Below are 16,496 nucleotides of genomic sequence, written 5' to 3'. Positions count from 1 at the left end.
AGCAGAGCCAGCATGATCGTGGTGGCTCCATTATCAATCCATCCGAAAGCCAAAGACGGCCGAGCAAAGAGCAAAGGGAGGGGCAGTGAACAAACAGATACTAAACACAAAAGGGAGCAGAAATACATTCAAATGTATCAGTCACTGTAATATATGTAAATAAATTGTGCTATGAAATGTTAGAGACTGAAATTGGATTAAAAAGTACCCAGCTGTTTTAAGGAAATAGACATACCTCACACACTGAAAAAGGTTCAACATGTCAGAATTTAAAAAGATCTTGCAGGCAAACGAAAAGAAATTGAGTAGAATCAAGTAAGATGAAAATCAGTTATCAAGCAAGGAGAAGCAACATATAAAAATCAAAGTAACCACCTGTAATCTGCCAAGGAAAGAAAACAATAGCAAACTTAGATGCAGCTAAAAATATAACCTCAGAATATATAAAAGGAAAACTAAAACAGAATTATAAGCAGAACTTGATGAGACCCCAGTCACAGTGGGACTCTAACAGGATTCTCCCTGAAACAGATTAAACTGATAAAACTGACATTAACAGAAGTGATTTTTAAATGTCATATTTTTCACATTTTTTATAATTTAAGCTTTTATATTTGAGTATAATATTTGACTTACAAGATTAACAAGCTCCATCTACTTGTCATGGATAGAACCCTATGCTTCAAAAATAACTAGATTCTTTTCTTGTAAATAATTTATTGAACTTGACCATGAGCTGAGAAGCAGAGAGACCTCAACAATTTTGAAGAATAAATGTCAGGCATCTTACCCGGTTATGTGTCCAAAGTGACACTAAACTAAAAATCAAGAGTAAAAAGTCAGTCCAGATAATCCCAAATATTAATAAACTTAAAACTCAATTTCTAAATACCTTACAGGTGAAAGGAAGAAGCCACGAAGGACATGACACATTATTTAGCAGGTAAGGATGAAATGAAAGCAGCCATTCAAGAACGACATATTATCTTAAATGTACTTTAAACAACATTTTAAGTAGAATAAAAATACTGACATTTTCAACATCCAAATTCAATAAGGAAGAGAATACTATCTGACTTTATGCTAATTATGATTTCAGGATAGTAATCAAATGGCCACCCTACTTCCTGAAAGAAAGGAGACCCAAATAGGTTTCCAAGTAAGTTATATCAAACTACAAGAACTACATAATCCAAATTTTATGAAAATCATTTCAGACATAATTGCGAGCTCATTTTCCAAGACTAGTACAACACTGGTCGAAGACGGTATAAGAAAATAAAATTCCAAACCAATCTTACTTATGAGCCTCGTTTCAAAAATCCTGAAAAATGTTAGCAATTCAAAAGAACAATGAATTTTAAAAACCTATGACTAAGAAAGGTTTATCTGGGAAATCTAACAGGGCACACTGTAGTATCCAAGATATAATATATTACATTAATGGATAAATGAGATGAGTGATAGGATTATCAACAATTATGGGGAAAAAAATCTGCCACTACTCAACAATCACACATTTTTAACTATTAGAAAACCACAAGCAGAAGAAGACTGATTTAGCCTGATTAGATTTACTTATCAAATACACACTGCAAATGTCAAGTAAGTGATGACACTTTAGAAGCATCTCCATACAGGGTGGGAAAGGAAAGGAAGCCCCTATCTTCTCTACCAGTCACTCTTATACTGGAGGCCCAACCCAATGTAATAAGCTAAGAAAAAAAAAAAGAAGAAGAAGAGGTCTAAAAACTGGAGAGGAAGAGGAAAAGCTATTCTTATTTTCAAATGGCAAGACTGTCTAGATGGAAAATCTGAAGGAATCTACAGACCAAATATGAAAAAAATAGGAGTTCCACAAGATTGCTGAATACAAGATGAACACAACAATCACAGTAGTCTCATGTGCCACAATAACTAACCTTGCCTTGGCTGGTGTGGCTCAGTGGATTGAGCACCAGCCTGGGAACCACAGGGTCACCGGTTCAATTCCCAGTCAGGGCACATGCCTGGGTTGTGGACCAGGTCCCCAGTAAGGGGCACACGAGGGGCAACCACACATTGATGTTTCTCTCCCTCTCTTTCTCCTTTCTTTCCCTTCTGTCTAAAAGTAAAATAAATAAAATCTTTGACTGAAGCCTATAGATGACATAAAAATATTTTATTCACAATAGCCATAGAAACTACAAGATTCCTAGAAATAAATCTAACAAAAATGTTCAAAACACTTAAAAATAAAATATATTTTAAAATATTTTATTTATAATTATTACAAAAATACTATTTGTAATAAAATAATATTAAGAAAGCCATGAATATATGTAGAGCTAGGACATGCACATGAATGCAATGCTTCAATACAAAAAATGTGAATTCTTCTCAACTAACTTGCAAACCAGTGCTTTTGCAAATCACAACAGGCTTTGTCTGGAAACTTCATAAGATTAAAGGATCAAGAAGAGATGAATAAGACAAGCGCCTACTTGCCTCCCAGGCTCTATGGGAGGAGGGCTCAGGAAAGGAACAATGGCCTCTGCCAGCACATCTGTCTGGGAGAAAGCTGTCCCTCCAGCCATCGCCCTGATGTCAGACAATCCATTTCCTCCTGATGTCAGACAATCCATTTCCTCCCTGATGTCCTTGGTGCCTATCAAGCTGCTGTCCCGCTGCCGGAGCTCAGAGCAAGTGAGTCCGAGAAAACTTTACTGGGTCCCCGAAACTGTTCTAAGCACCAGAGTGATGAAGATGAGGACAATCCAATCCCCAGCGCCACAAGCTTCCAGCCTTGTAGAATGGTCCTTTTGGAATATCTGGGCATCAACATCAAGTTTGCTACTGTAGATGTTTCTCTGAAATTCATGAAGAAGGTGACATGAAAGACTCTGGGTTTCCATAGGTGAATAAGCTTCGATTCCCTACCCTGGAGAATCTCCTAACCTGGCTGTGGACTATAAAATGCCACCTTGAAGCCAAGACTCCTAAGGAACGGGCATTCCTCCAGGCTGCGGCACATACACTGAATCAGGGGGCAGTTATGTGATGCTGTGTCCAGCGGGAAGAAAACAGGTGCCGAGGAACCAAGAAGTGGAAGCAGGACTGGCTCCACTGACTCTCACTCCCGGTGACCCTCTGGAGGACTCTGTGTTTCCATCCTTGCCACTCTGGGCTCTGCAGGGCCGGAGGGACTCATTAGGGATGCACTCCTGCCAGGGGACCCAGTACACTACGAGCTATGGCTGATGCTTGGGCACTCTGGATCCCTGTGTCCCAGGTCCAGCAGGCAGAGGTCCTTGTCCCTGATCAGCAAGTGGAGGCAGAGCTCCTATTACACAGTGAGGCCAGGGAGGAATAGGTGTGGCCCTCAGGTGACTCACACAGTGCCACTGGCCCTCTGTTGTTGAGCTGTAGCTTGAATGGAGCAATAATCCCAAGCTCACACCCTGTTGGGAACTGCTCTGCCTGCTTTCAGGAGCTGTAAACCCCCCCATGGCTAAGGATGAGTGAGCGACCTCTGGAATACAAGCCACCAAGGAGACAAAGCTTGTCTCTGGTAGCAAAGGCTGCCTCGACTTGCTCCCCTGTCCCCAAAGCATGGTCGATAGTCCATGACGGATAACGCTCCTCAGAGGAGGGGCAACCTAAGTCAGACACGATCACTTGGGAGGCCATCATGGAAGGACTCGGAGGGCTGCAACAAAGAGGGAGCGATGGACTCTTACCCCTCAGCTATTCTGACATAGCCCAGTCCCCATGTCCTCTGGGAGAAGCGCTTCCTGGCTCTAAACCACTTAAGCCTGAAAACCTGTGACGGGGAAGGCGGTGCAGCCCTTTGCCTGGCTAGAGTGGGATCGGGGTGATCTGGCATAAGAAAGAATTCCTAAGTTTTCCTGCTTTGCTGAGAATGCTTTTAGTTAAATGATAAAGGTCCGAGCAGAAAAAGAGTTTATGTTCCCAAAGTTCTATAGCCTTTTAGCTGATAGACCCTGATTTAGAAGAAGCCCTAATGGTTCTTTGTATACTATCTACTGTTTGCTGACTGACAATGGTTAGTAAGTTGTACCTGAACTCCTATGTGAAAAACCCAATAAAAGCCTGTCTAGGCAAGGGTCAGCGCCCTCTCCCCTTGAGAGTTGCCAGGCCATTCTGAGGCGCTCCCCCCTTGAGGGAGTAGCTGTGCTGTCCCTTTTCCTCCACAGGACTCGGTAGCCCGTGTGAATTTGTCTCGTCTCATCCACGACACCGCGGGCACTGCAAGCCAGTGCACATGTCAATGCCTCTCAGAACGGAGCTGCTCCCTGAACCTGCACTGAGAGGTAAATCTGTGCTGCACCGGGTGGACCACATGCCCACGCACAGGAATGCCATTCGAATGTCCCGTCAAGAACTCAGCGGTCAGCTGCAAAGGGAGCAGGCACCTGACAGCCCCAGGATGCGGCATGTTTAGAATCTGCTACAGTGTTTGAGCTGAGGCCACGCCTTCCCCCAGATGTGCCCAGCCAATGACTGTGCTCCGTGAGGATCTGCCCAACGTCCTCATGTCTGGGAACTTTGTGACCCAACACCTATTTTGGGGGTCCCAACAGGAGCAGCCACGCTCCTGGGTGTCCTGGCCCCCTCGGCCGAGGGGGACTAGTTTGAGGGAGGGAGGCCTGACCCAAGCTAGGTCACTGCTAGTCTTTCCCTTGGATTTTTATGTTTAACTATAAGTGAGAGGAGACTTTCTCCAGTAGAGGAATGTGCAGGCCACAGACTCGGGAGTTGCTGGCTTGTGGCCACATGAGGACGCCCTTGTGCAGTGAGCGAGAACAAAGTCACACAGAAGCATGGGGACAGGGACAGGGAGAGCCCGCAGCATCCGAGGGCTCAATGTCCGGCTATACCCAGCATTCCTAGGGTTTTCCTTCTACTGAGTAAGACGGTCTAGTATGCTTCCAATAAATACTCTAATTAAAAAAAGAACAGATAAGACAATTTTAAAGATAAGCAAGGGGAGCTGTCTTACACGTTATTGAGACCATATGGTGCAGGAATAGACAAATAGGCCAATTTAACAGAATGGGTAGCCCATAAACACATCCATATATGTACACAGAAATTATAGAAAAATTATTTATGAAACAGTTATCTATTTCAGGAAAAAATAGACTCCTAGCTCACACCGCATACCAAAATAAAATCTAGGTATATTAAAGACCAAAAAAAAACCCAAACAACTTTGGAACTTAAAAAAAGTAATAGTGATATCTATTTATGAACTCAGAGAAACATATCTTAAGACATAAAAGCACAAGCCACAAAAAGGGACTGATGAATACGACTATTTAGAAAACACTTTTTATTAAGTGAAGAGCCTCATAAAGTGAAATGATTTTCCACCGAGTAGGAGGCTGCAGTGTACCTAACTCACAGTGGACAAGCATCTTATAGAAGGATCATGAGTGACCAACAGGTAAAAAGAAGAAGACAAAAGACGGAGCCGGCCACTGACCCTGGAGAGAACCGTGACCAACGCGAACAGCACACAGTTTCCCCGGTAATGAGGGCTGAGGGGACAGCGGCACAAGGGACCGGTGAACATATTCACCATACCGGTGAGCGACTGGTGAACATATTTAAAGCACCTGACACTACCGTGTGTGAGTGGAGACGTGGGGAAGCAAAAATACAAAACAACACAAAAGCCAATCCTGCTCGTAACCGCGCAAACTCTCACAGTCACTTTGGGGAACGATTCGGGCATATCTAATCATTCCAGAACAGCAGCGTCCTAGGAGCCGGCAAGTCCTCTGCGAGCTACGCACCCAGGGGACAGTGGCAGTGTGCACAGCGAGACGTGGACGCATCGCACGCAAGTCTGTGTCTGAGAGTGGAAACAATGAAACTCCGCAGGAGAAGAGTGGGAGTTAAAGATACGTATGTTGCATGGCAGTTAAAATGAAGGGAGGAGAGATACATGTATTATCGCAGCCTAACCTCAGACACAGGGTGTGGAGGGAAACAAAGTAACGCGCAGAATCCTATAGGCCGGGCAGCGTCAAAGTTTAAACACCCACGTAGAGGAGGTGACACTCCAACCCCAGGAGAACAGTGTCCTCTGGGAGGGGGGGAGGCAGGAGGAAGAGAGGGGAGATCAGGGGTGGAAACCAAGGGGCCCCCTACTGGTTTCGAAATGGTTTGTTTTCTTAAAAATATCTGAATCACATATGGGCACAATGTTCACTTGTGTACAAACCCTGGGTGCTTGACGCATAAACATCAATTACAGTATCCGTTCTGCTTTTCCATGTGTTCAGCAAAAAGTATTAAGTCTTAATACTTAAACACATTCCAAATGATCAGATGTGATCCTTTATTGAAAGGCTCCAGCTTGCTAACACAAAATGAGCATTTTTTTTTTAAAGTGGAAAGTTCCCTTCCCTTTGTCCTTCAAACTTCTTTTCTTTTACCAATATTTATTTTAAAAATATTTACCAATATTTAAAAAAAAACTCTTCTGGTACCAGACTGCCTGCTTTGTGCCCTCAAACAGATACGTGGAATGGAAGGCAAGCCCCCCCCCCCAACGATCCCGGCTCCCACCCACTGATGCGAAGGGAGAGTAACCCCGGCGGCTCTGAACTCTAGGGCCCCATTTTGCTCCCCCGAGGAACCAGTCAATCCAGACAAGAGGACCGGGACCGGGGAGCCGTCCTGGGGACTCATGCTGCTTCCAACTCTCACTCCTACTGCTCTCCTACTGCTACGGTGGTCCTTTCCCAGGATTCCACCATTTAATCCACTTTTTTCCCCCCAAATACGTAATGAGCACCCATTTGTCCACGGTCTGGCTGTTCCAGGTGCCCACTGGAAGCGGCCCCCACTCCTTCGTGAACAAACAAATGACTGGGGGAAGGCAACTGATGGCCAGCTTATTGCTAATGAAAAGACAGTGAGTGCATTTTTAGGCAAATGCATGAAAATACAGCCCTAGGCCACATGAAGAGAAACTGTAGACCCCGCAGGAGTCTCTCTGCAATGTTGGGCTTTCCTGTAGCAGCAGCCCAGGCAGAGGAAGGGATATTTGGGGGGCGAAGGAGCAATTCCCCCCAACACTGGAATCAGGAGCTGGCTCTGGGCTGCGAGCGCTGCTTTGTTGACAGCCTCGGCTCTCAGCAAAGATGAGGGGGTCTGATTTTGTCTTCTGTGGACATGTGGCCGTGTCTGCAGGCATTTCTGGTTGTCACAGCTGGGAGGGGTGCCACTGGCATCTATGGCGAGGCCCAGGATGCTGCTCGGCATCCCACCATGCACAGGACGGCCCCCACCACAAAGAACGATGGCCTGCGAAGGTCCCCAGCACTACGGATGAGAACTCGAATACACAGTGATCACAATGACCCAGGGAAGCCTGCTCCCCAGAAGCTCTGGCAGCTAACTGGCTCGCCCGGAGCAGGGCAGGAAGGAGGGGCCAGGAGAGGGTTTAGAGCTGCCTTTGCCTGACGCAGAGCCCAGCTGCCTCCAGCAAGAGTCTAGTTTTCCCGAGAAGCCGGCCGCGAGCATGGGGCCATTCGCATCACCCCATTCCAGCGAGGGCTGTCTGCGCTCCCACACCTACAGCTGCCGAAGGCTCGGTGACCCCGTCTGCCCCTGCCCGGCCTGCTCTCTTTATTCTCCTGGGTTCCTCTGAGCACGCTGCTGTGTGGCCCCCGGAAGGCCCACTTTGAAGAGCCAGTGAATGTGGGCAGGGACAGAGCTGGTGGAGAAGAGGTCCCCCGGAGAAGCAGGTGGAGGCCTGGCCCTCCTGAGCCCCCCCCAGCCGGCCTCCCCAGGCACCCACCTCTCTGACAGGGACTGTCTTCTCCCAAATGTCGGCGGGCGTCTCCCCCTTACCTGATCACACAGGGTCCCGATCAAGCCTTCCAGATCCTGCTTCTCATGGAGGACCATCTGCTTCTCCTCGTACTCCTGCTCCAGCTGCATTTCCAGCTGGCGGAGCTGCGGGCACAAAGGGAAGGTTCGAGCAAAGATAAATGAGCTCCATCCGGACGAATCCCACCAGGCCGGGACCCTCCGCAGGAGGAAGGGGTGTGGAGTTCAAGGCCATTCACTCAGTTCCACAAATGCCGCCCCCTAAGGGTCTGAGGCAGGCGTCTCTGAGACCTCGGGGGCCGAAAAGCTTGGGAGCCAGACAACTATGGGAAGAGCTGGTCGGTCATGGGGAGCCCCTACCATTCACTGTGCAGCCCCATCCCCCAGTTCCCTACCTACTCCCCAAAAAGTGTCTCCTTCTGATGTCTTCACCTGGCTGGGATATTTTAAAGTCTTGGCGCTTCGATTTCGTTTTTCAGACTCTGCACAACATCATGTCCAACACATTAAAATGCACCCACCTCCCCCATTAAATATGTAAATACACCATGACTGCAGTAAAATAAAGTTGCATTTCCGATTATTTGGGGTTGTGGACTGCATGTCTGTGCCGCACCCCTCCCCCAAATTCACCTGCTGGGGCCCTCCAGGTGCAATGGTGTTTGGAGGTGCGGCCTTTGGGCAGTAATTCGGCTTAGATGACACCATGAGGGTGCCCCCCCATGATGGGATGAGCACCCTTATAAGAAGAGACACCCCAGACAGCTTGCCTCCTCCCTCTCTCTCTCCACCTAAAACGAGGTGGGGGCTGTCTGCAAGCCAGGAATAGAGCCCTCACCAGACACCTTGACCTTGGACTTCCCAGCCTCCAGAACTGTGAGAAAGAAACATCTCTGATGTTCTGTTACAGTAGCCAGAACTGACTGAGACATGTGTCTACAGTGAATTCATTCCATTCTCTCTTGGCTGTGACTTCTTAGCAGTCGCCCCGCAGAGCCAGGCATCCCCGCTGGGCGAGTGCCCCTCCAGCCTCTCTGCTCCGTGCTACCTCACCCCTCCCTCCTCCTCTGTTCTTGTGGCTTCAGTGACCCCATTTCACAGATGCACAAACTGAGGCAGAGACAGTGCACTCCCCCCCCAGTCCATCTTTGCTAAGAACAGTTAGTTACTGGTCTCCTGGCCCCGCCCTACAGCCACTGCAGACAGCCCCTTCCACCGCCGCATCCCCCACCCCGGTTGCTATAGCAATCAATTTCCTGCTGCTGTGAGAGCAGTCACTGGATGTGAAGTCAGTGTTCATATCTGTCAAGAGGAGAAAAACACCTTCCTGACCTCTCTGCCTTTATAAATCTGTCCACGGCAAAGCCCGTGAAGGTCTGGGTCGCACCCCCAGCACACCGGGGCCCCCCGCCCAGCGCCCTCCCCGGGCTCTGAGGCGCCCCTGAAAGGCACCAGAGATGGTGCTGCCTTCACTCGAGGGCAGATTCGCAGGGACGGAGGGTGTCCGTCTGCTGACCTGTGGAGGGGAAAGTCACAGTGACTGACATTCGCTTAGGCAGAAAGCAAGTTCATGTCCAAAGTTTCTTTTACGAGAGGTAGGAGGCCCTCTGCTCCCATCTGCTTTCAGTATGAAGGTGGGAACACAGCTAAATCAATTTTTGAAAAACACACAAAAGAAGAACTACACAGCAAGCAGGGCTGAGTTTTCTGGAGCGTGTTCTGCAGTGTATCTCCACACGCTGCTCACAGGGGTGGTGTGGGGAGGGGGCCAGGGAACCCCTGCTGGAGTGACAGTGGGAGCCACTGGGTGCAGATCCTTCTGTGCGGGACTTCTCCGAGCCTCTGGTGGGTCACAGTGCAGGAAGTGCCGAGCCCCACCCGAGATGGACTATTACCCAGTGCTCCCTAAACGGCCTTCCACAGTTCAAACACTGGCAAAATAAAAATTATCTTGCGTCTTGGTTAATAGTCTGGGATTTGGAGTTAGACCGAAGTTCAAGTCCTAGCCCAGCTACTTCCCAGCCAGGGCAGGCAGGGGGAGCCTGGGGCATGTCACTTCACCCACAGAAACAGAGGTCTTGTGAGGGTCCGATAAGCGGATCGACATTAAGAACCTAGCCAGGTGCATGGCGCCCTGTGGGTACTCAAGGTCGCCATTCATTTCTCCCAAATACGCAATGATGGGAAATAGGCAGAAATGGGCCCTGGCTGATAGCGTCCAGCACTTCACAGGTTACAAGGCCCTCCCTCCCCATTCACTGCCTCATCCTCACGACAGCAGAGGAAGGTAGAACGAGGGCTATCATCCCTCCCACTTCAGAGACGAGAAAACAGAGTCCCGGGAGTCACAAGGCTTACTCCAGGACACATAGGTCTGGCTGAGCCCAATCATTCACTTTTTTCTTTCCAACCAGGGGAGTTCTGGGGGTAGCAGGCTGGGCCCTGCGGGATGGCCACAGGAACCTGAGGAGGGGGAAGGGCTGAGGCTCAGATGGGCTAGTTCTTAAACACTCCCCTGGACCGATGACAGGGGGTCAAGGCAGCCCCATCTGCCCCAGGACATGCCCAGCCTGGTTCCTGCCTCCCGTGATAGTCGTGACAATCCCCAAGGCCCCTCCTGTCTTGCTCAGGACGGTGCTTCGCAGTGGGCTCTGCAGGGCTCTGCAGCTCCTGCCCCACCTCCTCCTGATGGATCAATCAAGGCCAAGGGCAAGTCAGCCACTAAGCTGGTTCCCTGGCTCCTCTGGAGGCCCCGCTGCCTAGAAATCCGGTGTTGCTCTTTGATCTCCAACAAACAAGGATTACATTTCACAGCTCTGCCCGGTGGCTCCAGCCTGTGATCTCCTCAAATCTTCTCTGTCACCCTGGAAAGTAGCCATTGTTGTCCCCTTTGTCGGATGAGGAAAGTGAGGCTTGTTAGCCAAGTATGGAGCTGGGACTTGGCCCGAGCCTCTGGGACTCCCAATGAAGCGATGCCACTGGTGTTCTTGGGTGCCTCACGAACTGGCCCTCAGTGACCGGAGCTGGACAGGGCGCCAGGGGCCAAGGAATGTACAGGGGTTTCAGCTGGAGTTGAGGGTTTCAAATCACTTTCCCAGAGTCACACAGTTGTTATGTTGAAAGGGCAAAGATTCAAGTTGAGAGTCTATAAACTCCACCCTGGCTGGCATGGCTCAACAGATTGAACATCAGCCTGTGAACCAAAGAGTCACCAGTTCGAGTCCCAGTCAGGGCACATGCCTTGGTTGCAGGCCAGGTCAGGTCCCCAGTAGGGGGAGCATGAGAGTCAACCACATGTTGATGTTTCTCTCCCTTTCTTTCTCCCTTCCCTTCTCCTCTGACTAAAATAAATAAATACATCTTTTTTTTTAAGTCTATAAACTCCAACACTCAGACTCAACCCCTGCAGTCCAGAGGTCTCTGCAGAGAGACTGTTAAGAAAGCCAATAAGAGGAGTCGACTTTGGAAAATGCTTCTCAGCTCCTTTGTGGAGACCCACGGTGCACACAGGGCCGAGAGAGAGACCCAGGGAAAACCTAGGGCAACAAACCTGTGGCGTCAGGCTTAACCCAAAGCTTTCTAGCAATTGCCCTTTCAAGGTTCATGTTCTATTCACATCAGCCAATGTATCTATAAGGATATTTATCTCAGCACTTGTGATAGCAGCAAAAAACCAGAAACACCCTAAATGTGCACCGCAGGAGACCCATTGAATAAATCAGAGCACATGCCTAAGGTGGATACTTTTAAGCCATTAAACCTGTAGGTTAGATCTGTATTTACTGACATGGAAAGAGGACAAAGTGTGAGGGAAGGGTGGGCTTCCAAACAACCTGACTCCATCTGGGGAGAGAGCATCTGGGGGGGGAGGAGAGGGGGGAGAGAGAGAGAGAGAGAGAGAGAGAGAGTGTGTGTGTGTGTGTGTGTGTGTGTGTGTGTGTCTGCTGAGAGAGAGAGATGAAGGCACCCTTACAAAGAGTAACAGTAATAACGATGGTTTCCTTGGTGGGAAGATTGCAAGCGTTTATTGCTTTCTTGTGCCCTCTTTGAGACGTCTGCAGAGAGCTGGGATAAAATTAAAGAAATTATTTGAGTTGCAAGGGAAATAGCCAGGACCTCTTCTTAAAAGGCACAAGTCCATACCCAAGGCACCAGTCACATGGCGTTATGGGCTCTTGGCAGAAATATCGGGGGTGATTATGCTGGATAGTTCCAGAGGCTTCTGGGAGTTTCTGGATCATAGTTAAGATGGATACCCCTGCTCTAGCACCCTTGGGAGCACTTCACGGCATGAAGGTCTCAGGTGACTGCAGACAGAGGGTCCATCCCCAGGCCCTGCATCCCCTCACTCTAAGGAAGAGGGCAGCGGGCCTGGGCCCGCCCGGTCCCAAGGGCGCAGCTGTGTTCGCTGCTACTTACCCGCTTCTGGCAGGACTGGCGGACGTCCTCCAGCTCCTCCTCCTGGTCCTCGCGGTCCTTCTGGTGCATCTGCTTCATCCGCTCTATCTCGAGCTCAAACCGCTGGCGGAGCTGGGGGGCGGCAAGCACAGCCCGTGAGGGTGGCCCTCGCCCACTCCCCTGGCCCCCCCAGGTCATGCTCAGTACTCCAGCTGCATCTTTCATTTTGGGGGTGCATGGATGAGAGTCAAGGTATGCTGCCCAGGGCGGCCAGAAATAGTAGATCAACAACCAGGAAGGCCAGAAATAGCAGGTACACAGCCCAAAAGCTGCTTCTATCCCTTCCTGTACTCCTAACAGACGTCACTAGTCCCACTCTTTCCTACTGAGTTACACGCTGCCTCAGAATCCTTCTCCACGCTCTCACGTGGGTGAAACCCCCGTCCTCCCTGGGGCAGACCTCGGTGCTGGTTTTCGGATGGGTGGAGAGGTGAGTGGATGGACAGCAGGACAATATTTGAGTTATGAAGACGTGGAAGCCTGCAGGGGGAGATACCGGCCCGGATGTCACCTCGGGGACAACTGGCTTCGTCTCTGATCTGTTAACTCGCCTTCTCTGTAGGAAACCACCACCCCAGATGCTCTTGTGAGGGTTCAAGGAGACGATCCCGGAAAAGCACGGAGCCCAGGGCCTGGCACAGGAATGTTACGGCCTCTTCCCCACTGTCTTGAAAACAGAAAGGACTTCCCGGCAGCCTGACATAACAGGAGCTGGGACCCCATGAAGGAGTCATCTGATACACGGACCCTCCAGAACCTGCTCAGAACAGGCAAAGAGCTATGCATGATATTTAACCATGTGTCGCTGTGCCCTGACCAGTGTGGCTCGGTTGGTCATTGTCCCACAAACTGAAAGGTGACGGAGTCTACCCCTGGTCAGGGCACAGGCCTGGGGTGCAGGTCCAGTCCCCAGTCCCAGTGGTGTGTGCAAGGGGCAACTGATTGATGGTTCTCTCTCACTCTGATGTTTTTCTCCCTCTCTTTCTCCTTCTCTTCCTTTCTCTCTAAAAATGAATAAAGACTTTTTAAAAATTGTAAAAGGAATATGTGAGGTGGTATCACAGTTTTTGAAACAGAATGGGTTCCGGTTCTAGTTCAAGGTTTCACTTTCTCGAGCTGGATAAATGAGAGACTAACCCAAGCTCGTGCTTCTCAAATTTTGTGGCGCACCAGGATGACCTCATACATTTTTTAAATTTAAATTTCAGAGCTTCGCCCTAGACCTATGGAATTGGAGTTTCCAGGGGAGAGAGCCCACGAACCTGCGCTTTTCAGTTTGCATTTATCTACGCTCTTTAACGCTCTTGGTCCCCAGAGGAGCACCTAGGACTCAGCGCGTGGGTCACACTGTAGAAACTCTGACCACTGACCACACTGCCCCAGCACCTCCCACCGAGCTTCCAGGAGGTTACAGCGACCATCCTCAACAAGAAAATTAAGTTGAGAAAAAACACTTGGTCTTTGAAAACGCTTGTGGATACTGTTTGCTGCTAGGCAGGGCTGGGGTGAAGAGGGGAAAGGACAGTGTACGTCCCGGTCCTTCCTACAGTTCTCAGTATAATCTGTGCTCACTTTAAATGTCAGCTTCCTCCCTCGCCTTCTTTAAAATGACAGAGGTTATGGGAAGATAATCCAAAATGAGGGGCTTAGGCAAGTAAATAAAATGTTTCTTCTTCATTTTTTCCTTACCCACTTGGACACCCCTGACATCTGCAGTACCATTTATGTCGAGCTTATATGAGCGAACATAAAACCCCTTGGAAGAAGTGCTATTCTGTAATCAATAAATATCTCCGGGGTGCCAACAAGGGCACAGTGCGGGAGGAAGTTATGGGTGAAGCGGAAGATGAATGGAAATGTTGAGTCAGCCTCGCAGGTGGGGATGGGGGTTAGGAAGCCGCGAGGACTCTCGGGTCCCTGAGGTTGCAGTACTGCGTGTCTGCTTGAACGCTGGGGCCCCTGGTGGTTTCTTAAAGAGCTAACACCGTTTTTCAAAGGGCTTGTTTGATTCTTTTTTTAGAGCGAGAAGAAGGGAGAGAAAGAGACATCGATGTGAGAGAGAACACAGACTGGTTGCCTCCTGTATGCAGCCCAACCAGGGATCAAACCTGCAACGTAGGTGAGCGCCCTGACGAAGATCGAACCCATAACCCTTTGGTGTACTGGAAGGCGCTCCAACCAACTGAGCCACCCAGCCAGGGCAAAGGGCCTGCTTCATTCTTGACTCTGGGCTGCTAGGTGATGCTGCACCATCCTCCATGCCCCTTAATGTCCTACACAGACACTCCACTCCCTGCACCATCACCGATTTATGGGGTTGGGGGGATTCTAGGGGACCGACCAGGCACCAGTTTCATTGTACAGATGGGGAGACTACGTGAGAGAAAACAGGGAGCCTGACTGAGGTCATATAGGCAGTAGCTGCCTCGAAGACTCCATCCGGTGCGATGGTATCACAGCTCCTAATAGCCACAGGACTGCCCTGCTCCAGGCCTTTGCACAGTCTGTTCCTCCTGCCTGGAATCCTCTTGGTCAGCCAACTTGGATTCATCCTTCGGCTTTGGTAAATGTCCCTTCCTGCAGGAAGTCTTCCCTGGTTGTTCTCCCAGCTGGGCTCCAAGACCAGATGGACGAGTTACCCTTTCCATAACACTCAGCATGACTTGTAAACTTCGGGAGGGCAGAGACCATGTCTGGCTCGTTTGCAGCTGCATCCTTAGCAACTACAGGGTGCATGCCACAAAGTAGCTACTTCAGAAACACCAGCTGACTGAGTAACTAAATGAGCTGCTTTCTGAACTGCTCCAGACTCTGGCCCTCCACATTCGCCACACCTGGGTCTCCGTACCCAGCAGGACCTGTCCTGACGGACTGAGGGCAAGCAAGAAGCAAGGGCTGGCTCCCCAGGCGACCCCTACACACTCCACCTCCACCCTCCAACCCCTCCACACCCTGCATTTCATCAGAGCTGCTCAGAGTTCCCTGCTTTACATATTCTCACTGCCAGGCCAATTTTCTAGAAAAAGGGTTCCCAGCCTTAAAAAGTCTTCAAAAACACTGAGCCTTGTAAAATCCCACGAGAAATTTCTTTAGAGCTCAGCATCAGGAAAAGCCTTGCTTCCCCATGGGAAACTGATGTGTTCTTATGGGGACAATAACGGCATGCAATTCGCATTTCCTTTTTCTCTTTGGCCACCAGGAATTTCAGAGCTAAAACAATGAAGTGTGTAAGATCACTCCTTTTGCCTGTCTGCATATAAATACACTGTCCCCACCCCTCCTTAACATCTGTCTTAATTTGTGTTTTTCTGGTTCAAATTGTTGTATTTATATTTCTTTTCTATTTTGTTATGCACACATCTTACAAGCTGCCTCACATTCTTCCTGGAACAAGGTGGGTGTGTAAACAAACAAGCAGACACATAAAATATTCATCTGATACTTGGTGGAGCAGGCTGGTACTGGAGGATCTGCTGGCCCTGCTTTATTCCCCACAGTCATTTTGCATTTCCCAAAGACCAGCGTTCCAATCTTCCTCAAGAGCATGCACTGTGCACCCAGTAGGTATTCAAGGCACTGTGGAGTCACATGGTGCAGCCTCCAAGTCCCATTCCTGCTGCTTACTTTGTCCACACCTCTGAGCCTCAGCTTGCACATCTGCAAAGTGGGAGCAGTTAATACTAACATCTCTCTATACGAGATTCTTGTAAAGAGCTCTGAGGTGATGCCTGGGGAGAGCCTGGGGCTGAGTCTCACACACAGACAGCGCTCAGTAAATGTCAGATATCGGGTCATCGCCAGCTGTGTAGCTGGTCTCGTCTAGGCTCTGCAGGTGTACTGATAAGCAAGATCGACAACAACAAAAAAAACCCTCCCTTCCTCAAAGTTATGTCCGAATGGGGAAGAGTAGCATTGAGTAAATTTCTAAAAACACTATCGACCGTGATGGCAGCGGGTACTATGAAGGATGAACCAGCTAAAGAGGTGGAAAGTGAGTGTGTGTGGGTGTGGGGGGAGGACGGCTATTTTCAGGAAGGGTAAGCTCCTCTGAGGAGGTCACACTGAGGCTTGCAGAAAGGCAGCAGTGGACTCAGTCGTAAAGGATCTGAGTGTCGGACCTGGGGGGTTCGAGGTTCTCTGGGGTAATAGGGAGCCACAGGAGGATGAGGAGCAGCTGAGTGAGGTGCCCA

The 16,496-nt window shown here is 49.4% G+C and overlaps 1 protein-coding gene across 4 annotated transcripts in view; it reads right to left on the bottom strand.

Moving 5' to 3' along the window:
• Positions 1-16,496, bottom strand: part of MYO18B (myosin XVIIIB) — a 224,209-nt gene that overhangs the window by 88,518 nt on the left and 119,195 nt on the right. For all 4 annotated transcript variants that reach the window (XM_053669858.1, XM_053669857.1, XM_053669855.1 and 1 more), the window contains 2 exons: positions 12,268-12,378; positions 7,870-7,974 (listed from right to left, as the gene is read on the bottom strand). In XM_053669858.1, coding sequence (XP_053525833.1) covers positions 7,870-7,974; positions 12,268-12,378 — 216 coding nt within the window. The remainder of the gene's footprint in view (positions 1-7,869; positions 7,975-12,267; positions 12,379-16,496) is intronic.

This window comes from Artibeus jamaicensis, unplaced genomic scaffold (genome assembly GCF_021234435.1).
Source record: "Artibeus jamaicensis isolate MK-2021 breed Jamaican fruit bat unplaced genomic scaffold, CSHL_Jam_final contig_525, whole genome shotgun sequence".
Classification (NCBI taxonomy): domain Eukaryota; kingdom Metazoa; phylum Chordata; class Mammalia; order Chiroptera; family Phyllostomidae; genus Artibeus; species Artibeus jamaicensis.
Note: the sequence above shows the minus strand (reverse complement) of the source record. Positions and strands in the feature narration are given on the sequence as shown.